Source organism: Pygocentrus nattereri, chromosome 26 (genome assembly GCF_015220715.1).
Source record: "Pygocentrus nattereri isolate fPygNat1 chromosome 26, fPygNat1.pri, whole genome shotgun sequence".
NCBI lineage: Eukaryota > Metazoa > Chordata > Actinopteri > Characiformes > Serrasalmidae > Pygocentrus > Pygocentrus nattereri.
Window position 1 is genome coordinate 3,487,859 of NC_051236.1, and position 23,221 is coordinate 3,511,079.

Sequence of the window (23,221 nt, forward strand, 5' to 3'; positions counted from 1 at the left end):
CGGCCACGTAAAATGACAGAGCGGTCAGCGGATGCTGAGGGGCATAGTGCGCAGAGGACACCAACTTTCTGCAGAGTCCATCACTACAGACCTCCAAACTTCATGCGGCCTTCAGATCAGCTCAAGAACAGCGTAGAGAGCTTCATGGAATGGGTTTCCATGGCCGAGCAGCTGCATCCAAGCCTTACATCACCAAGCGCAGTGCAAAGCGTGGAATGCAGTGGTGTAAAGCGCCGCCACTGGACTCTAGAGCAGTGGAGACGTGTTCTCTGGAGTGACCAATCACACTTCTCCATCTGGAAATCTGATGGACGAGTCTGGGTTTGGCGGTTGCCAGGAGACGGTACTTGTCTGACTGCATTGTGCCGAGTGTAAAGTTTGGTGGAGGGGGGATCATGGTGTGGGGTTGTTTTTCAGGAGTTGGGCTCGGCCCCTTAGTTCCAGTGAGAGGAACTCTTAAAGCTTCAGCACCAAGAGATTTTGGACAATTTCATGCTCCCAGCTTTGTGGGAACAGTTTGGGGAGTTTGGCCCCTTCCTGTTCCAACATGACTGCGCACCAGTGCACAATGCAGGTCCATATAAACGTGGATGAGTAAGTTTGGTGTGGAAGAACTTGACTGGCCTGCACAGAGTCCTGACCTCAACCCCACAGAACACCTTTGGGATGAATTAGAGCGGAGACTGTGAGCCAGGCCTTCTCGTCCAACATCAGTGTCTGACCTCACAAATGCACTTCTGGAAGAACGGTCAAAAATTCCCATAAACACACTCCTAACCCTTGTGGAAAGCCTTCCCAGAAGAGCTGAAGCTGTTGTAGCTGCAAAGGGTGAGCTGACATCACATTAAACCCTATGGATTAAGAATGGGACGTCACTCAAGTTCATATTTGTGTGAAGGCAGATGAGCGAATACTTTTGGCAGTATAGTGTATGTTAAACTCAGCAGATAAACAGAAATTGTGCACAAACATTTTTCATGAAAAATGACAGTTAAAAATGTTCTCTGTATAGAATGTGTTAACTCATTTTCACTCAGAAAACCAACAAACATGTCATTTGCTCTGGGTATTCAAAACTTTGCATATGACTGTATCGGCCTGTTTAAAAGGCACAGTAGAAAAACAGCCTGTTGTAATTTAAGGGGTAAAGAAAGGTTGGAAAATGGTCCTGTAAAAATGAGTTATGATTGCTAATGGTACATAAAAACACTCTAATGTTGCAGGTGGACAATGCAGGATTTGCACCCTTTCAATCGATTTAATGTTTTTCAGTTTGTCGAACTTTTATTCAAGCAGAGCATTGTTGCCGTTGTTATTGTTCTCTTATAATCCCTTCCTATTTCCTTCTCCTCTCTGTCATTGTACCTTTCTTAGAGCCCTCTGTCGCCCCTGCCAGAGTGTGGGCACGCAGCCTTTCCGCCTCCGAGGTTCAGGTGTTCTGGGAGGCTGTCCCACCGAGCCTCAGCAAAGCGCGGATCACAGGATACGAGGTACACAGAGCAAACACAATAAACACAGACACGTCTCTACAGAAACAGGGAGGCAAAAAACAAAACAAAACAGCCCCACTTCACACTATATCGCCTCAATCATGCTCTGTAATGCATGTTCTAATGAAAAGTGCTGATGGCGAGGTGTGCAATTTCCTCCTCTGCAAACAAGAGGCTTGCCGTTTTCTCCGCGACCCATTTTTCATGATCTAATCTGGAGGATGAAGAGGTCTGCGTGCAGCTGGGCCCGTCTTGCGGGGGAGCGCCGGTGCCCAGGCCACCTCAGCGTGCGTGTATAAATCTCCCTTCAGACCTCGTACATCAATCCGCCCTCCTCCTGCAAACGTCTCGGCTGTGAGCTCTTTCGTCAGCCGCTGTGAAACCTGCAGGATTTGGGCTCGTTCTCTCCTCCCCTCGGGTTCCAGATAACCCGGCCCCTCCGCTGTCAAAGCAGCACTGCTGTTTACCTCCTTTTGGATGTAATAGTGGCATAATGTGGTTTTTTTTATGCTGAGTGGAGTCGCTTTCAGTGAGAAATGAGAGAATATGGGACAAACAAACAGATTCCTGGTAAAAGGAGCCAGAACTAACTTTTCTTTAAGGAACACATATCGGGGGTTGTGTGAAAATGTTCAGTCGTAATAATGCACAGCGGACACTTTGAGACATCGATGTGCAAGGTTATGGACCACGAACTGATCACCTTTATTCATATGTTTGGTAACACTTTATTTGAAGGCTACCTACATAAGGGCTTCATGACGCATTCATAAGCACTGAATCATGTGTTTATGAAGCTCTACTTGAACATTTATTAAGTGTCAGTTCTCGCAACCTGACATAAGATGTTTTATGAAATAAATGACATTGTACTGACATAATAAGAATAAACGTTGAACATATTTACAGCACTAAACATTTAAAACACTATACATAACTGTTTATGTCAGCATTCTTAAGACGACATTGTACTGATATCAGGTGAAATATGCCTGGAAACCACCCCCTCTTCCCTCCATGGCATGGATAAGATGATTGATGCAATAATGTATAGGGTTTTAAATGTTTAGTGCTGTAAATATGTTCAACGTTTATTCTTATTATGTCAGTACAATGTCATTTATTTCATAAAACATCTTATGTCAGGTTGCGAGAACCGACATAAGCACTTATAACATGTTATAAATGTGTTTATAGATGCTTACAAACATGACATTCATAGAAAGTGTTACCCAGATCTCCTGTATAGGACGGAGCCACTCCATTTAATGAATTAAAAACAAATAGAAGGATTTTAGACTGGATTCTGTCGTGTTCAGGAAGCCGAGCTGTTGAGGACTTATTGACGCCCAAATACAAGCTGTTCCTTTAGTCTACGCGAGATTTAATAAAACCTTTTCCAGGTCTTGGGGTGACAGGAATGCCTTCATCCTGGTGGCTGATCTCAGTTGGTAAATGAAGCGCCTAACGACAGGGTTAATTTGTTTATCAAACCTGAGGTCAGGATGAAATACAACCCCAAGGTTCTTTATCTGAGGCTTCACGTGAGGCTTCACATTAGTGCACAACTGGCAACAGTTTCTTACCCATAGCAGAGTTTTTCAGCTGTGGTCCTGGAGGCCCACTGCCCTGCACACTTGGACGCTTTTCCTGCTTAAATTCAGGCACTTAAACTTTGGTAATGAGCTGATTAGGTGGATCAGGTGTGTTGTGAGCGCGCCTCCAGGTCAAGGGCTGAGAAATACTGACCTATAGGTTCTAGGTAGCGTTAAGTGACTTCAGGGGTTTATTGTTTTAGAGCTAGTAAAAGTTTAAGTCGCCCAAGCTTTAAGACATGCTTCATATTCCAAAGTAGATTTTATTCATCACTAATGTGATTAAAACGTACTAAATAAGTTTTCAGTAAGTCAGTTTAAAAGTGGCGAAGAACATCTTAGAATATTTAAAGGAAATTATTTTTTTTAAATAAAGGGGTTTGAAGTAATAGGTAAACAATGGCATATATATAAATATACCTTATTTTTAATGTAAGTCCATGGAATCCTGGGCTGTTTCTTTTGGTCCATTCAGGCATTTTCATATTATGTCAAGAAATGAAAAACATGCAAAATCTAGATACAGCATGTGAGCTAATCTGTGAAAACCGCCTGCTTAGATTCTTTTCTTAAAAAAGATTCTTAAATTCTTTTGGTAACACTTTATTTGAAGGCTACCTACATAAGGGCTTCATGACGCATTCATAAGCACTGAATAATGTGTTTATGAAGCACTACTTGAACATTTATTAAGTGCTTATGTCGGTTCTCGCAACCTGACATAGGATGTTTTATGAAATAAATGACATTGTACTGACATAATATGAATAAACATTGAACATATTTACAGCACTAAACATTTAAAACACTATACATTATTGCATCAATCATCTTATCCATGCCATGGAGGGAAGAGGGGGTGGTTTCCAGGCATATTTCACCTGATATCAGTACAATGTCGTCTTAAGAATGCTGACATAAACAGTTATGTATAGTGTTTTAAATGTTTAGTGCTGTAAATATGTTCAACGTTTATTCTTATTATGTCAGCACAATGTCATTTATTTCATAAAACATCTTATGTCAGGTTGCGAGAACCGACACTTAATAAATGTTCAAGTAGTGCTTCATAAACACATTATTCAGTGCTTATGAATGCGTCATGAAGCCCTTATGTAGGTAGCCTTCAAGACGTCACGAGAAACAGCACTTTTGCATATAACCACCTGTTCAGCCTTTATTAGTTTGGCTCCGACCACTTACACTGAAGCTATAGTGTTTCAGGTCTGAGTGCTTTTGAATGAGGTGCAATACAGAACAGCCAATCAGAACAGAGGTCATTTACATATATCAGTCTTAAAGGCACAGTAACAAAAACAGCCTGTTTAATTTTAATGGATAAAGATTGGAAAATGGTTATGAGCACTGCTGTTACATAAACAAATTGAATGACATAAGTGGACCTCATGGAAAAATAAAATATGAGATATATTTTATTCATATTATTCATATTCATGTTATTACTATGTATTGAATTTGTGGTATAAATTGCCTGAGATCATGTATGGCATGTATATGTTTTTGCCTGTAATTAACACTTTTAATTTATAATATTACATACTGTATGCAGTTTATAGTAAAAGTGTGGACTACTTTGCGCTCAATGTTTTGCATAAGAAGTGTTTATAGTGCATTATTCCAACTAATAATGTAATTATTACTGATTTTCATCACATTATGTGCTAATAGAGGTCATAATAAATAAGCCTTTATAAATAGAACCATTTTAGAAGTGTTGACTTTGGACTTTAATGAACAATTAGACCATAATAAAACCTTAATATGTGCTCTTAAAATCAAGTGTTGCCTCTCTTTATAAACGGCCTCATATATGTTTCTTATATGATTTAGATATATGGTTTATTTAGTCCTTTCAGACCTACAATAAGTGCTTTCCTCTTTTAATTATAGGTTATATGATGCATATCATCCAGAGGTGGGTAGTAACTAGTTCCATTTTATGTCCGTTTATTTTTTTATCGATATTGAAGTATAGACGCATTTACATTTTAGTCGTTTACATTCAATGTATAGTTTTATTTCTAATCTCTGCAGTTTTATGAACACGCTGGAGCTTGGTAGTTTACGCAGTATCTCAGGGTTTGCAGTGAAAACCATCTCTGGAAGAATTCAGAGGCAGAGATGTTGAATCAGGTGGGCTGGATGGTCTGAGAGAACTGAGGTTCTAATTAAAGGCTGCCTTCGTTGATAAGCTTGGTTCGAGGTTCTTGTGGTTTTCAGTCCCGGTCTTGTGAGAGTCACTGCCCTGAGGAGTTCTGCATTTTCTCTGTCCTAACGCAGCTGCTTCTGCTCACGAAGGGCTTGATAATTAGCTGATGAGGTGAGGCAGGTGTGTTCGTGCAGGGCTATAAACTGTGCAGTGAGTGTGCCGTCCCTCAGGACCAGCACTGAGAATCGCTGCTAAAGACTGCCCTCTCCTTAAATTATGACTGTCCTCAGAGAATAGTGACCTTCCTGTGTCTGGCACTGTCCTCTGGCCATCCTGTGCAGCTGTGTGCTGTTAGAAAGCTGCCTTCAGGTTCTGTTTCTCAGTCACACTTTATTTTGAAGGTCTCCGATAGCTCGTCCGATCGCCGACATTAGAATGGGAATTAGGGCCGTCCACCCTGGGTGTGATTTATTCGTGCAGTGTGTGCAGACGGCATTTTTCAGGTGGTGGAGATGCAGCATTGTTTTATTCACGCTCTGTTTGATGTTCACAGACTTTCTCTGGCGACAAAATCTCACTGACCACAATCTCTGAAAGCAGCTCAAGCTCAGAGTTTCAGCTTCTGAATGAAGGAGCTCGTCACACTCGTTTCCCCTTTTTCCCAAATGGACAGTAGCCCAGTGTCACTGTTTGTCCGTTCTGCTGGGAGCAAAGAACCGGATCTTATTGGCACTTAAAGACGTTCAGCTTGTTTGTTTTGTGCTTCATGTCATGTGGAGCTCCAGAATCAGCTCAAACTCAGCTGAGATCCCAGCTGTGAGTGAAAGCACTCGTAAACTTTAGCTCCTGAAAGTGGCGGAGAAACTCTCCATTCTCTGTTCCCTTTTCTAAGTTTTACACAGTTTGCCAGGATTGTGAGGAGCAAAGGCCTTTTTTTGATACATATTCTGCAAATATGTTTTCCCCGTTGTGAACAGTTTGGCAATATGCATATGTATATTTGCCAATATAAATACACACACACACACACACACACACACACACACACAAAATTATATGTATATATAATGTATTTTCAGTTTTTGTCATAATTTGAAAGTGCCTTTTGCCTTTTACATTGGGTTTAAATTTAATGATGAATGAACCAAAAGAAACGGCCCAAAATGACATGGAAATAAAGTCTGGTTCCATTGACTTCCATTAAAAGTAAAGTGAGTTTTTTCCTTCTACTGTAAAGTTAGCGTTTTGGAGATACAAGGTTTTCTTCCATCAACAGCGATATATATAAAAGTTGCACACTGTTGTTATTCAAACCACTTTACAAATAAAGAATACAGAATGACATTAAAATGAAATGAGAATAGAAATGAAAAACATGATTAAACATATAGATTAATAGATTTAAAAGAATTAAAACCAATATAATTTTAGTGTGTAACGCCGGGGAGCGAAGAGGCGGACGCATTCGCTGAGATGAGCGAGATTTATTTTGGGCAAATCCAGGGTCATGGTCGATACAGTCCAGGTTCAGGTAGCCAACATGAAGAGCAGGAGGGACAGACATGACAAGGAACACAGGAAAACTTCAAATCATACAATAAATACAAACAGCATGTCAAAACAATTCAAATAATCAGCACATCTAACATCAAACATCCCAAACAGTGATTCAAATGAAGACCTGCAACCAGACAGGGGAACACACAGGGCTTAAATACATGAGGGTAAACGAGGGACAGGTGGAAACACAGGTGGAGACAATCAGGGGTGGAGTCACAAAACAAGGGAGCCGGACTGTGAAGAAATCAAAACAAAAGCACATGATAGGACTAAAAGGTAAACAAAAGCACATGAGGAGACTGGGAGGGGTCAATCAGGACAAAGTGCATTTTTAATGTTTTATATATATATATATACATATATATATATATATATATATATATATATATATATATATATATATATACAAATAAGTATGAAATGTGCCCTGGCTTAGCTTCAGCACAGGACACATTTTACATGACCTCAATATGTTAAACTCTAAACAACAAAATATAAAAATGGGGAGCACCCAAACTTTTGCATATGACTCTATCATCATGGCAGACTACAAACATTCAAAATGTGATCTTAGGTAAAATTAATAGATGACAGACTATTGAAGACTGTTTGCACACCGAATGTGGCAGAGGTTGAGGTTGTGTCTGTTTAGGCTGAAGGAAAAATTCACGTAGATTTAGTAGATCATTTGAGAAGTTACGTGAATTCAAATGGCACATTTTCTTACACAAGGTAGGTCAGTGTGCTTTATGTAGAAGATTAAAATTTGAATAAAAACCTAAGTTAAAATATCTAAACAAACTCTAATGTCAAAACATTAGAGTAAATGTATTGAAGATAAAGCGATGCAGAGAGTAAACCAGAGGGGTTGGTTGGTGTAGTGGGTAACACCTCTGCCTTCTATGCTTTAGACTGGGTAAACACCCTACAGTACACCAATAAGGGTCCTTGGGCAAGACTCCTAACACCACCTTCGCCCACCTGTCTAAAATGATCAAACTGGATAAGATTGTCTGCCGAATGCCATAAATATAAATGGAATTCAGAATGAATCATAAAGTGGTAGAAAGATGCAAAGTGCAGCAGCTTAAGGAGGTGAAGAGAAATCTGTTTTCACCCTGCCTCTGCATCTGGACGTCTGACAGCTTCTGGACGTTTGTTAAGGCTGATTGTGGCGTAGCGGCTGAAGGCTGCCTCACTATGTTCAGTTCTGGTTGTAGGTGCTGTTTGCTGACCTGACTGTGATCTGAGATGTCTAGTAAGGTGGTGTTTTTCCAGTATGTCAACAATACCTGCAGGTCCTAGTCCGTTTAGAGACCTGTAGACACGTTGAGGTACTTTGAGATCTGTTCTGGAGCCAGTGTGAGGCTGAAACATCTACAGAGGCCCATAAAATGCTGACTATTTAAATAGAAAACCATATTTAGGATACATCATAAAACTAGGCAGTAACAGCGCAGCAAAAAGTGCCGCGTTTTAAATAGCAGAAATAGTTTTTAATGCTGCGGTATTGTCACCAGTGTCCTGGGCAGGAGCCAATCAAAATCCACATGTAAATGAGGTGATGTGTATTAAAGGCCCACAACAAGTGAAGCTCTGTTCAACAAAGAAAACCAACATTTTCAGAAACAGCTACAAATTTAAGGTAGAAACGCTTGTAAACTGTGCGGTCTAGACGTTTCTAACTTTCAATCAAGGAAGAAAAGTTTATTAATCAGAATGTGTTATTATATGTTATTGATATGTTATTGATACTCGAAAGAAATTACAAAAGAAAAAACAATTATACCATCTTAAGAATCAACTTTTAATAGTAGGAATTATTGAATAGTAGGAATATTTTAGCATGTAAGATTTACTTTCTCATCAGTAAGAATTCAAGCCTTTTTCTAGTTCATTATAACTGTAATAATAATTTTTTAAACTAACATTAATTAACATTTTATGCAGGGATTTTAAAAAATTAATCACATAATTAAAAGACTAAAATTCATAAACTGAAATGAATTACTGCGGTAAACTGTTTTCTTCTTGATTTGATTTTTCTCAGGAATTCAGTTTACACATGTAGCCAGTATTAAATCTCAATTAGTGAAAGTGTTATTATTGCAACTATAATGAACTGGAAAAAGACTTGAATTCTTACTGATGAGAAATGAAATCCTACATGCTAAAAAAGAATTCTTACACTTACAATCTGAATTATAACTGCAGTAATAACATTTCTTACAAACATTGATTAGTTTTATTCCGTTTTTTTCCCACATAATTAAAATAAAATTCACATGCCAAAATGTATTACTGCGGTAAGCCGTTTTAGTCTTTATTTCCTTTTTTCCTCAGGAATTGAATGTACACATCCAGTCAGTATTACATTTTGACCTTTGTAAATATCATTACAATATCATCAATATCACTAAATTCCTTTGTAACATCCACTGTAAATTGAAGACCAGTCCTGAAAGTTAAAACTGCGTAGAATAAAATGAATTTCAAATGTAATTAGAACCTCAGCATGTCAAATCACACTTCACTGATTCGGTGTGCTTCCTGCTGTCCGCACCCAGGAGGGGGATTCACCAGCGTGGAATCTGACGCAGGAAGGAGAGGCCGGTTTAAATATAGTGCCGGTTAAATCTGCTCCAGCACGTCTTCAGCACTTAGAACAGGGCAGGGCTGCCCAGTCCTGGTCCTGAAGGTCTACCACACTGGCGAGGTCAGATCTAATATATTTGGTTCTTCAAGTACGTCTGAAGGCCGTCATTACTGGGACCAGTCTGGCTGCAGGACCAGCATTGGGCAACCCTGAGTTAGAAGGTTTAGTGGGAAAATGACCACCAGAGTGGCTCAGGCTTTATGTTTTATGTAAATAGAAAAAGGCTCACCAGAGTTCCTCATTGTTAACTAGTTGCTCTTTACATCCTGGTAACTCTGTTTTTATGAATCTGGCCCCCTGTGTTTTGGTGCTATAGGTGCAATGGTGGGAGGAAGGAACTCCCGTGAGCGATGCAAGGAAGGAAAAGGTCGCAGGTAGCCCGGCTCGCATCACTGGCCTGAAGGGCAGCACGGTCTACCTGGTCTCAGTCAGAGCCACCAACAGCGGCGGAGTCGGCCCGGCCAGCGTCCCTGTAAACATCACAACCAAGAAACCACGTGAGTCTTTTCAGAGGCTGCTTTTTAAAGACTCTGCTGTTCTTTACCCTCTCGAGGCAGAGATGCTGAAATGATTAAAGGGCTCCACGTCTCATTAACATACTGTAACTGTCCTTGATAAATTTGCTGCAAAGGCAGACAAATGCAGTGGCATTCATTCATTTCTACTGCCTGCCGCCTTCTTCTGCAGCGCTCGTGATGAATCTGCTTCTCGAGGCTTTGTTTGCATTAATATCTGCGTCTCATTTGTTGAGCGAACCTCCTCATAGCAGCTGGCATTTGTTGTGCTGAAGATTATTCAAGGCTATATTTGATGCAGCTAATTGTTTCAGTGCTTTTAAAGCCTAATTAGCCCATCAATGTCTAGAAATAGCAGATAAAGAGAGCCACCAGTGAAAGAACTGGATTCCAGCATTGCAGCGCAGGAAAACGGCTAAAGAGTAATCAATGGAACGATTAGATTGAGCGGTGCTCCTCCATCTCACCATGAAAGACCCTTAAAGCCCCCCCAGCTTAAATAGTCCGATTAGCCAGTGCCAATAAACCAAAAGAACAAAACAGCATATTTAAACAGAGCCAGGGAGTGATCAGATAAACTATGACATCTCAGTGGAAAGGAGTCGCAGAGCTAATTTGGTCTAATAGACTAAGCGAGCAATTAAAGGCGGTTTCAAATGAAGCGCTCCCAGTTTTACTCTCTGTCTCAGCGCAGTTTAGTAATTGGTCTGATTCTTTTGTGCATCGCGTTAACAAGCCTGAAAATACAGCGATAGCGCAGGCCGCTGATACAATCCCCCCAAATTCTCATAATAGCAAATATTAGAGGATGAGTGGGCTTGGAGTCGTTAGTAAAAATGGCTCAGAATTACAGAGGCACTCATCTTTGGTCCTACTCGACTGTGAAGAGGGAGTGAGCCCACTCCAAAGAACTGGGGGCGAAATAATGAAATCAGAAATCCAACTTTTCTCAGTTCTTTCTGTTTAATTTAGAGCAGAGGGTTTCGAATGCAGCGCCGCGTTACTTCCACACCAGATATAACGATCCAGGCAGTATCTTTCGGTTTGAAGGGGATTGCATCGCCTGAACTCATGGCAAGGACTACAGAAGTGGGTTAGATGAATTATAAACAATTACTGTGAAGTCGATACCCTGTATGTAGGAATGAAGCTTCATAGGCTCTTGAATGAAACAGCTGGAGATCTCAAGAAGCAGCTTGTAAAATGTTGTGCTTTTCTCAGTTTTTCTTCAGGCTGGTCTACTTTAATGTTCTAAGATATTCCTTCTTAAAACTTTAATATTGAGTCGAATTGTTCGGTCAAAAATGCTCGAGCACTCTTAGGTTGTCAGTGGATCTCCAGGATCACTTGAGTTTTAGTTGTTATGACTTTTCTGATAAATGCAGATGAATACATGAGAACTTTGGCTTGGACTGTATTCAGAGTGTCACAAAACGTTTTTCAAGCGCTGAAAAATACCATTTCTGAAATGGTGCATTAGTTTATGCTATATTAGTTAGTGGGACAAAAGAACTACATTGGATGAATAGCTTGAATAGAATCCAACTGAATTCCAACATGTTTATTTTTCAGCCCCTAGCCAGCCTCCGGGGAACATTGAGTGGAACCTGACAAACTCAAAGATCTTTCTGAATTGGGAGCATGTGAAGGCCATGGAAAATGAGTCTGAAGTCACAGGCTACAAGGTGAGCTGTGGTAATTCTTTATGGCTTGGAACGCAATGAGACACCGACAATGCGAATCAGTAAGAAAGAGCAGCGTTTCTGGAATTGCACACGTTCTCCTCTTTCATCTTATCAGTATTAATCTTCTCTATTTTCGGTCTTCCATTATCACATGGATAATGTATTCCATATGTGTCCTTGTGTTCTGCACAAACATCTTGCGTGCATACATCAAATATGGGTTCACACTTTTGTCAAAGGAAGCTTTCTCTTGCAGAATTCTTTTGAAGGTGTGATGAATCACAGTGCTGCAGTTCCCTCCTGTATTAGTAATATATGCAGGCATGTTCCCAAACATGACAAACAACAGCATCAAAATGAACTTGGAGCTGGCTTTATAGAGTGGTCAGGTCAGGTCAGGCCAAAAATGTCAAAGCAAGAAAAAAGCCCACCACCAAAATACTCATTTGTCTTAGCACCCCTATGGGATGTCTAGTACCATGTTAGCACTAAGCTAATGCTTGTGCACGTGAACTTTTTTAGACATTCTAAATTAAACAAAGATTGAGAAACGTATAACAGGCATTAACAAAACAGTGGCTTTCAGGAAAGAGTCCTGGCACAAAGCTAGAACTAAACATTAGGTGCTTTTTTGTTCCTGTAAGGAGAGGAACCAGTTCACTGCAGCACCGAGGGCCTTGACTAATGGAACAACCAGGTTTACGCAGCCAGTCTTCGGATTTGAACCTGCAGCCTTTCGGTTTCTGAACAAACTGGGTTCCCAGCATGACTGACTAAAACCTGCTTAGACTGACTTCTATTCACAGTGAGTGATGGATTTAGACCTTTCAGAAGGCTTTGATTGACACATAAGATTCCTTTATGGCTATTTGTGACGAGGCAACAGAACTCAGATCATTAAAACAGAGGTTTACAGTTGTTCGGGCAAAAATCGGAAATGGAAGGCGGTCCAAGAGTCGAAACACAGATCCGAACACACAGGTGAAGGGAACAAAGGGCAAAAGGCAAAAAGACGAGAAACAGGTAATCCAAGCAAAGGTCAAACAATATGAGAAGGCGGTCACTGCAAACGCTCAGTAGAATCACAGGGATACAGTACGTCACGATGATCCTACTCTAAGCCCGGGCTTATATACCAAAGCTAAGTAGTCATACGACACAGGTGAAGCAGGTTAAAATTCCGGAGAGAAGTCACACAATTTTCTGGAGACTCCTGGGAATTGGAGTATGAGCGGGACTCTGGCTGTGGCTGGGAAGTCACATGATCGCCCACGGTATGCTGGGAAATGGAGTTTTTAAGGGAGTTTGTCGGACGTGTGACATTATTGCACACAGTACAACGGAATTAAGCGGGAATCTGGACAATGCATCGAAAAATAAAAAAAAAAGCTAATATAAAATGCAAGATAGTAGAAGTAAAATTAATAATTGTATAATTAAAAATGATAAAAAAGTAAAATAAAAAAGGGTAAATATAAAAGAATGTAGTAGCTGTGATATTGCAATGAAGATATTGCATGTTTAGAAATAGTGGTGATTATATTTACACATAGTGTATTTGAATAAACAAATATAAAGGTGCCAATGGATGTGAATATCTTTGTAGTATTCCTGTAGGTATGCTGGGATTGGTGCTGATAGACACTCGGTTCCTGTACTGTGAGTGCCTGGATGGCGGTGCGCAGTGTCAGTGTTGGGCAGTGTTTGTCCGTGATGGACCTATAGTGTCTATCTGAGGGTAACCAGTCAAACAGATGATGTCCAGGATGGTTCTTGATGCTCTTTCTCAAGAAATTGCTCCCATCCATTGTTAACATTGTCAACGACAATTTGTTGACAATTTAATGTCTATCTATCTCAGCACGTCTGAGAAAAAAAAATCCTGATTGGATGGTTAAAAAGTTTTCAACTAAAACTTAAAAATGAAATGAGATTACTGCTACAATATTTGGAGAGTTTAAATACATGAACACCACTCTATATCAATAGGAGACCCTGGGCAAGACTCCTAATGCAGCCTCCGCCTACAACCCCAATTCCAATGAAGTTGGGACGTTGTGTAAAACATAAATAAAAACAGAAGACAATGATTTGCAAATCCTTTTAAACCGATATTCAATTGAATACACTACAAAGACGAGATATTTAATGTTCAAACGGAAAAACTTTATTGCTTTTTGCAAATATTCACTCATTTTGAAGTTGGAACATTCCTGTTTGGAAACAACCTGTTTGGAACATTCCACAGGTGAGCAGGTTAACTGGAAACAGGTGAGTGTCATGATTGGGTATAAAGGGAGCATCCCTGAAAGGCTCAGTCGTTCACAAGCAAGGACGGGCCGAGGTTCACCACTTAGTGAACAACTGCGTGAGCAAATAGTCCAACAGTTTAAGAACAACGTTTCTCAACGTGCAACTGCAAGGAATTTAGGGATTTCATCATCTACAGTCCATAATATCATCAAGAGATTCAGAGAATCTGGAGAAATCTCTGCAGGTAAGCGGCAAGGCAGAAAACCAGCACTGAATGCCCGTGACCTTCGACCCCTCAGGCGGCGCTGCATTAAAAACCCACATAATTCTGTAGCGGATATTCCCACATGGGCTCAGGAACACTTCAGAAAACCACTGTCAGTGAACTCAGTTCGTCGCTCCATTTACAAGTTGCCACTACTCTGCCATGCAAATTGAAGCCACATATCAACACCACCCAGAAACGCCGCCGGCTTCTCTGGGCTGAGCTCATCTGAGATGGACTGATGCAGAGTGGAAAAGTGTCCTGTGGTCTGACGCGTCCACACTTCAAACTGTTTTTGGAAATCATGGACGTCGTGCCCTCTGGGCCAAAGAGGAAAAGGACTGCCCGGATTGTTTTCAGCACAAAGTTCAAAAGCCAGCATCTCTGATGGTGTGGGGTGGGTGTTAGTGCCCATGGCAGGGGTAACTGGCACATCTGTGAAGGCCCATTAATGCTGAAAGGTACATACAGGTTTTGGAGCAACATATGCTGCCATCTAAGCAGCGTCTTTTTCAGGGACGTCCTGCTTATTTCAGCAAGACGATGCCAAGCCACATTCTGCACATGTTACAACAGCGTGGCTTCGTAGTAAAAGAGTGCGGGTACTAGACTGACCTGCCTGCAGTCCAGACCGTCTCCCATTGAAAATGTGTGGCGCATTATGAAGCTCAAAATACGACAGCGGAGACCCCCGGACTGCTGAGCAGCTGAAGCTGTACATCAAGCAAGAATGGGAAAGAATTCCACCTACAAAGCTTCAACAATCAGTGTCCTCAGTTCCCAAACGCTTATTGAGTGTTGTTAAAAGGAAAGGTGATGTAACACAGTGGTGAACACGCCCCTGTCCCAACTTCTCTGGAACGTGTTGCAGGCATCAAATTCAAAATGAGTGAATATTTGCAAAAAACAAAATTTATCAGTTTGAACATTAAATATCTCGTCTTTGTAGTGGATTCAAGTGAATACAGGTTGAAAAGGATTTGCAAATCATCGTATTCTGTTTTTATTTATGTTTTACGCAACGTCCCAACTTCATTGGAATTGGGGTTGTACCTCCCTAACAAATGCGGGTCGTTCTGGATAAAACCATCTACCTAAATAAAAAATAGTAATCATGATGAAGTCATCAGATCTTCTAGAACGCCCTGAGGTGTGATTAAAGAACTATTTAATTCAGACAGAAGTGAATGATGCAGGATAAAGTGTTAGCACTGCATGAGCTGTTAGATGTATTGGTTGCCTTTTTGCTTTATGTAGGGTTTTAGACCTCTCACGCTCTGTACACTGACAAAACTTGATGCTGTGTTCGTTTATAGTAGTGATGAATCATGTCCTCCCATTAAACTACTTACAGCTGTCTCAGTATATGCTGAGAGTACAGTACTGTGGGAAAGTCTCAGGCACCCAAGACACATTTTCAGAATCTATTTATTTGTGTAGTTTGTGTTTATTTGCTGAGAAAAGTGTTAATATTTGAATAAACAAAATGTATAGAATATTAATATATATATATATATATATATATATATATATATATATATAATAAACAGTGATTTTCTGGATGTTAGTGTGTTTGTTTACCCATCTCCAAGCCTCTCCTCGAGGAAGCCCAGTATTATATGTAGTTAAAAAGCAGCTCCTGGTTTGACCAATCAGTGCTCAGTAAATTGAGCTCATGATGTAATTGATGATATTAACGAGTCTCTGTGGCGGCTGTGAAGGTGTCCAGGAAAAATATGGACCCAAGAAATTCTTGTTCCTTTTTATTGTTTTTCTGTTTATTTGAATTATGAATACGACTTTATTCTAATGTATATTGTGATAAACTCACTGCTGATTTGCTTAGGTGCCTAAAACTTTCGCACTGTACTGTACTTAGCTTATAAATAAACACTGTTGTAGTGTAGCGAGTGCCACCTCTGCCTTCTATGCCACAGACAGGGGTTCAGTGCCCCGTCTGGGTAACCACCCTACACTATACCAATAAGTGTCCTTGGGCAAGACTCCTAACACCACATTCACCTACCTGTGTTAAAATGATCAAATTAAATCACTCTGGATGAGAGCGTCTGCCAAAAAGCTGTAAATGTCAATGTAAGCTCATGCCAGCATTACTACAGCTGCGTACTATTGAGCATTTTTTAACCACAGGCTGTAGAAAAACGGCACAAATCCTAAAACTTACCTTACATTTGTAATTACTGTCATTGTGGGCCACTAACAAGTTATTCATGAGTAACAGCCGTGCTCCTTTTTTTGTTTTTGGTGCTTGTTGTGTATTTTTTGTTTTGTGTTGACTTTTCTTGCCTGAATGTTTACTCCAGTGTTTGCTAATCAGGCTGTTTGGACAGTGTCGACCAGGCCAGAGCCAGTTGGCTTTGTTTCCAGAGCCAAAGAGCTAGTGGGGGTCCACCCTGGTCCTCTTGACCGATTCAAAGCTTTGACCAAAATGAGTCATAGCTATAATTCAAGCTGCGTATTAGTTCGGCTCTAAGCTCCTGCTTAAGCTCTCTGATACGTTCGCTGGCCTTGGTTAAATACAATGTGCTTGTGGACATTTGGAGGAATAATAAATGCAAACTTGACAAACAAGTGTGGAAACACTGTTATCCTGCTTAATCCTGGTCTTCGGGGTTAAAATGCTTTTTCCTAAAGTTGTGAATTCCTTGCATTAGCCCAGACCATCACTTTGCATTTAATCCCTTTGTGTTGGTTCGCTTTATTTGCTCTTATATGTGTTGGGGAGTGAGTCTCTTCGCCCCGAGTCATGAGCACAGCTCATGCCGGTCTCGGCCCTTTTTACATTTCAGAGAAAGCGGCAACTCGCTGTTTTGAAAAGCACACTTCACCATGTCCAAACCAGCACATACACTAGCTGAGAGAATGAAAAAAGGGGAATACAGTTGTTTTTCCTTCCTGTTGAACGCATTAATTTGGTGCTGGCTAATTGAGGATGACCTCACTCGGCTGTGGGTTCTTTGTGGTTGAGAACAGCTGGAAAGCTGTGGTGTTATTCTCAATCTGGAGCTTTTGGCTTTCTAGAGCCTCTTTCAGAGGAGCGAAACATCGCCTCCCAACCTTCATTTGCAGTTCAGCCTGCTCTCAGCACACAACCTGTATAATGCAATCAATAACTATAAATTGTCTAGCCTACATAAGCAAGAAAGAATATGAGAATGCCAGCTATTTGTTTTAGTCTGTCAATCTAAAGAAGAATTATAAATGATTTATGGATTAAGTGGCGTTTTTTTCCGAAGTGCACAGTGCATTGCTCAGCATACTAATCACCCATTCAGCGCACCGAGAATCTACTTTACAGTGATGTTATTCATATAGTGCATTTTACAGTAGAAACACTCACAAAGCAGCTTTACGATGCTCAAAATGTCTCTTATCCTGAAGCTGAAGTTGTGGTCAGATGTTTGACCAGTTAACCCCTAAAGATCCCGTGTTACTTTCCTTTTCCATGAATATTTAAATTGCACAGTTACATGAGTGATTACTAGGTCTGTCAAACAAATGCATTGTAAGTGATTGCATTGCTCTGTGCAGTTGATCATGATCAAAATGTTTGATCAAATTTGGCTCTAAGGAAAGTTTTTTTCTTTCCTTTTAAAAGCAGTGCATTTTGTTAGAGCTGGACAAAATAAGCATTATCAGAAAGCATTTCCGACTTTCGATTCAGTAACATCATCATATTTTCATCGATGTGAACGCAGAACCTGAACATGCAAGTCACATGATTTAAACACAGTGAACAGTTTCCCGTTTTCAAAATCGAGAAATCATCGTAATTTAAGTTTGACTGCTATTATAGTGCAGTCTTGTTTTACAGGATAAAAAAAAACTGTTTTAACATTTTTGTCACTGCTTCACATCAAAACAAATGGAAAAATATGTAAGCAAAGCACAACACTGATGCAGCAAAATCACTAACTCGCCAGAATACAGTGGACAGTGCCTGTGTAAGAGCTGCAGATAAATCAACAAGCAGCAAACTAACAAAAGCAGCCGCAAAGAGGAGCTACAGTTTCCCTCAAGAGCCTTCACTGTAACAAGACTCCAGTGTCACTGATGCCCAGTGAGAGCAACAGTGTCTGCAGGTTCCAATCATTGAGTGTACGTATCATACAGTCGTATGCAAAAGTTTGGGCCCCCCTGGTCAAATTACACGAATTCTAAGAAAGTAAGTTAACACATCCTCTACAGAGAACATATTTCTGCACATTTTAATGCACAATAGTGGTTTATTTGCTGAATTTAACATATTGCAAGAAAATAAAAAACAAACCCATGGCCTGTGCAAAAGTTGTGGAACATTTTATGTTGTGTTTTTTTTTCCCGTCATGTTAAATTCACATTAAAAGAAAAGAAATTGTGGACTTATTAAGGTGTGTTCTCTGTAGAAGATATTAACCTATTTTACTTCACTTTTTTTCATATGACTGTATATGTCATATATACAGTGGGTGGTTCAGCTCCTCCATGATTATAGCCTCTCACTCTCGTTCATACAGCTTGTGGAGTCTTGTATATGCAGGGGATCTGGAGCTCCACTTTGCTGCTTTTGTTAGTTTGCTGCTTGTTGATTTATCCATAGCTCTCCCATGAGCACTGTCCAGTGTAGTCTGGTGCTAGTACTGATATTGTTGTATCAGTGTTGTGTTTTGCTAACTTCAGGTTAGACATCAGCTTCTAGTCTACACTTGCAGTTGGGTTTTTTTTTCTGTCTATGATGTTTTACCATTTGCTTTGATGTCAAGCAGTGACAAAAACACGGCAAAAATATAAGTACAGTTTTTTTTTTCCCGCAAATCAAACTGCACTATAATAACTGTCAAATTCAAATCACATTAAATTATCTTTGTTTGCTTGCGAACACGTGTAAGAGTTAAAGAGGAAGGTTCAGTGTTTTACCAAGTAATTTGCTTTTCCTGTTTACTTACTGAATACAGTAAAACGGGAGGGAGGGGCACTTTAAGGACACTGCCAGAATCGGATAGTGTAGTACAGTGAATGGAGATGTATGGGAATGGCTTTCTTCTCTCAGGTCTGTCAGCACAGTGGCACCTAAACTCTGAAATAAACTCCCACAGAGACTCCACAGCATCTCCTCCATCACCGCCTTCACTTGCTTGTTTTCGCTTTCCTTATCCATCTCACCCAAATCAGGCTAATCCTGCTGTGTCCCTTTTACCTGCCTTGTGAGGTGTTTCGCTGTTTTCTTGTCTCATGAGTTCCTGTCAGTCGGTGTGTTTTTGCTATTCTTTTCTGTTGAATACCAATGTTTTTGTTTATTATTGACTTTCTAAGCAACCATGATCTTGAAACCATGTATATAAATAAGACTCATTATTGCTATTATTATTGAAAAAGCAAATATATAAGTGAACATTTTGTACTCTGTCATGTTTTAAATAACAATAACTGACATATGTTCCTTAAATATGATTTTGGAAGAATTTTCAAAGGAACTGATCCTTTATCCTTTAAGCCTGGAATTGAGGAGCAGCAATTATAGCACTTTTAAATTCCGTGCCGTTAACTACTGGATCTACTGCATGGTGTTGCCATATGGCAACAATTACTTCAATTTCATCTCAATTTTACTAAAAAGCAGTGATACAAAATCTGTGTTTTCTCATTTAATTGTGGAAAGTGGGTCTTTTATTTTGAAAGGACAAATACATCATGACATCACATGACTAGGATCTTGTATTATGATGTCGTATTACCATACATTCCAAATGCCAATTGAAATGAACTGTATTGATTTCCAATATTTGTAAATATTAGGTCATATATTTCACTAATTATTATTTTCTTATTTGTTTTCAAATATAAAAGTATATTAGGATGTTTTTAGAGAAATTTTATGGTGCTTGTATTTTTTTATTTTATTTTATGGTGCTGTGGTGCGATTGCACATTGTTGATTGATTTACCAAGTAAGCCACTCATTTTTTTCCCCCAATAATCTCCATTATTTAGGAAATTTCAAATAACAAAAACACATGAAAACATTTGATCATGTTTAAGCAATAATTCATGCAGTAGAGGGTTAACCCAGGGACCTTTTCTGAATGAATCATTGCTTTTTCAAATATTTTACAAGTTACTACTGAATAGAATAGAACAAAGTGAGTTCCACATGGAGCACCTCCATCACTAGTCAGTGGAGGGTGTATATAATGTCACAAAGAAAGCGGCGCATACACCAGGACAATACAAAAATAGCACATATGGACACGCTTCACACTACAACAAACGCCGTGTCCTATGTGTAGTGGAACATCAGCTGTTGCGTGACACGGATCTCTGTATATACTGCGGAGGCTGCATCACAGATGTGTTGCACGACACCCCCAGAGGTGTCATGGAAATCTAAATTAAAATACCTATACGGCATCTGTTTCTCCTCACACTGTCATGTGCATGGATGGCAAGCTCTCAACTCCACATCCTGCAAAACTAATCTGTGATGGCGTGAAAACAGCTAGACGCAGCCCATGTGGACCATTATCAATATACAGTGATGTACATTCACAGTTTGCTTTATTAGTTCATCTGCCTTGTGTCTACCTCATCACTCCGAGGCAGGGGCATCCCAGCTTTTCCGAGGCTCCATATACTGAGGAGCTCATTGCATGTTGTTCCGTTCAGATTGCTTCGTCCTAGAGAGAGTTATTAGAGAATATTCGGGGCCTCTTTCGAGTGAATCTCCCTGTAGAATATAACACTGTGTACTGTGTACGAGTGCCGCTACACCTGAACCAAGCATAATTTGATTTGACTGATTGTTTTAAGTAGCCAGTTCCCTCTTACTTTCAGTAAAGCCCAGTACTGGATTGATGTTAATTAAATGGACTATTGATTTTAAACAAAAGATTTTTAAATGTTAGTTTGGCCCATTAGAGAACAAATAAATGTTGTTTATATTGCAGGCTTAGTCATTATAAAGTGCTGGTGTTCCATTTCTTAATTTATTCCAGGTGTTAGCTTCAGGTTAAAAAAGGAGTGTTAAAATTGCCCCACAGTTTCGGCTGCAAAGAAGTCAGAATCAACCTTAAAACTTCTTAATCCGAGGATTATCTGCTAACCAGTCAGCACTCAGTAGAACTTAGAACCATTTGTCTCTGTGTTTGCACACCTCTGCATTTAACCCACCCATGCAGTGAAACACCCACATACATGCACACTAGTGAGCACACACACTAGGGGGCAGTGAGCACACTTGCCCGGAGCAGTGGCCAGCCCTATCCACGGCGCCCAGGGAGCAATTGGGGGTTAGGTGTCTTGCTCAAGGACACCTCATTCATGAACTGGCAGCTGAGGGGATCAAACCGACAACCTTCCGGTCACAGGGCTGGCTGCCTAACATCCAACCCACGACTGACCCCCAAACCAATCACCCCAGAGAGGACCCCAGTATTAGCAGTAATGCTAAACAATAATCTCTCAGTAGCATTAATGCAAAAAGTGATTTTAGATCAATTCTCACTTTATTGCCAGATCATGTTGCTTGTTGTAAGAAATGCTTGAAAAGGGGACGTAATAACTTCAGCAAACAGACGGACTGCAGCCCCTAATTGTAGATCTAAGTGCACCTATACGGTAAGTTGAGGAATAAAATTGACAATGTATGTAGAGACAAGATATATGTCCTAATAAAGTGGTCGGTGACTCCATAATTTACTCTAATTAGAAGTGATGTTGTGAATATTCTAAACATCGTTCTTGGGGGACCTAATTGTTCCGGCTCTTTCTGGGGGAAATGAATTCTACAGCTCTCACTCATCTCCAGGGTGAGTATAACTGCAGTATGAGGCTCACCTGCCATGATGAAAGGAAACCACATTAATCAAAGTGCTCCAGGCTGAATTGAGAGCAAAAGTGACCCTATAAAGTGTCCATCACCAAATTCACTCAAGGCCACTAAGGCAGTGATATATGTATCAATCTATGGTACAATTAAACAGTGATTTTTTTTACAAATGATCTTAAATCACCATTATTGCACTGTGAGACCACCATAATGTACATAAGGTTCAACATTACGAAGTCATTTTCAAGTTCCAGTGTTTTCAGCCTGTTACACTGCACAACTCCTTTTCCCTGCAGGCATCTAAGCAACTCAGCAGTGAGTTTATCACAATATACATTAGAATAAAGTCACATTCATAATTCAAATAAACAGAAAAACAATAAAAAGTAAGAAGTATTTCTTGGGTCCATGTTTTTCCTGGACACCTTCACAGCCGCCACAGAGACTCATTAATATCATCAATTACATCATGAGCTCAATTTACTGAGCACTGATTGGTCAAACCAGGAGCTGCTTTTTAACTACATATAATACTAGGCTTCCTCGAGGAGCGGCTTGGAGATGGGTAAACAAACACGCCAACATCCAGAAAATCACTGTTTATTATATATATATATATATATATATATAAATATATAATCATTATTAATCAATATTCTATAAATTTTGTTTATTCAAATATTAACACTTTTGTCAGCAAATAAACACAAACTACACAAATAGATAGATTTTGAAAATGTGTCTTTGCTGCCTAAGACTTTGACACAGTGCTGTATTTAGAAGGAAATGTTTATTTACGAAAACTGACAGTGAACTGGATTTTCATATTCATAAGTGAACGAACAAGTCAACAATTATAGAAGTTTTTTTATTGTTTAAGTGCTGTTTGTTTATTGCGTCAGTTGTACAGGATGGTTTGATTTTAAGAAAGCTGCACTTGCCTGTTTAGTCTTTTTATAGCCATAAAAATCTCACTCTTTTTACCCCTCATTGCTCACTGGCAGCTCAACACAGTCACAGCATTTCAAACCCAGGGAGCCAACTTTGCCCAAGTTACGGGGAAAACTACAACCCCACTTCCAAAACAGTTGGGACGCTGTGCAAAATGTACTGTAAATGAACACAAAATGCAGTGATGTGCAAGTCATTTAAACCCTATAATAAAGTGAAGATTTGCTTGCTAAATCCTAAACCTGAGAATTTTTATT

General features: G+C 39.9%; 1 protein-coding gene across 1 annotated transcript in view; it reads left to right on the forward strand.

The window, feature by feature from the left end:
* The window catches only part of LOC108435695 (contactin-4), a 237,245-nt gene that overhangs the window by 208,543 nt on the left and 5,481 nt on the right, over positions 1–23,221 (forward strand). Inside the window, exons 19-21 of the mRNA XM_017711696.2 lie at positions 1,375–1,490; positions 9,788–9,968; positions 11,559–11,671. Of these exons, the coding sequence (XP_017567185.1) occupies positions 1,375–1,490; positions 9,788–9,968; positions 11,559–11,671 (410 nt within the window). The remainder of the gene's footprint in view (positions 1–1,374; positions 1,491–9,787; positions 9,969–11,558; positions 11,672–23,221) is intronic.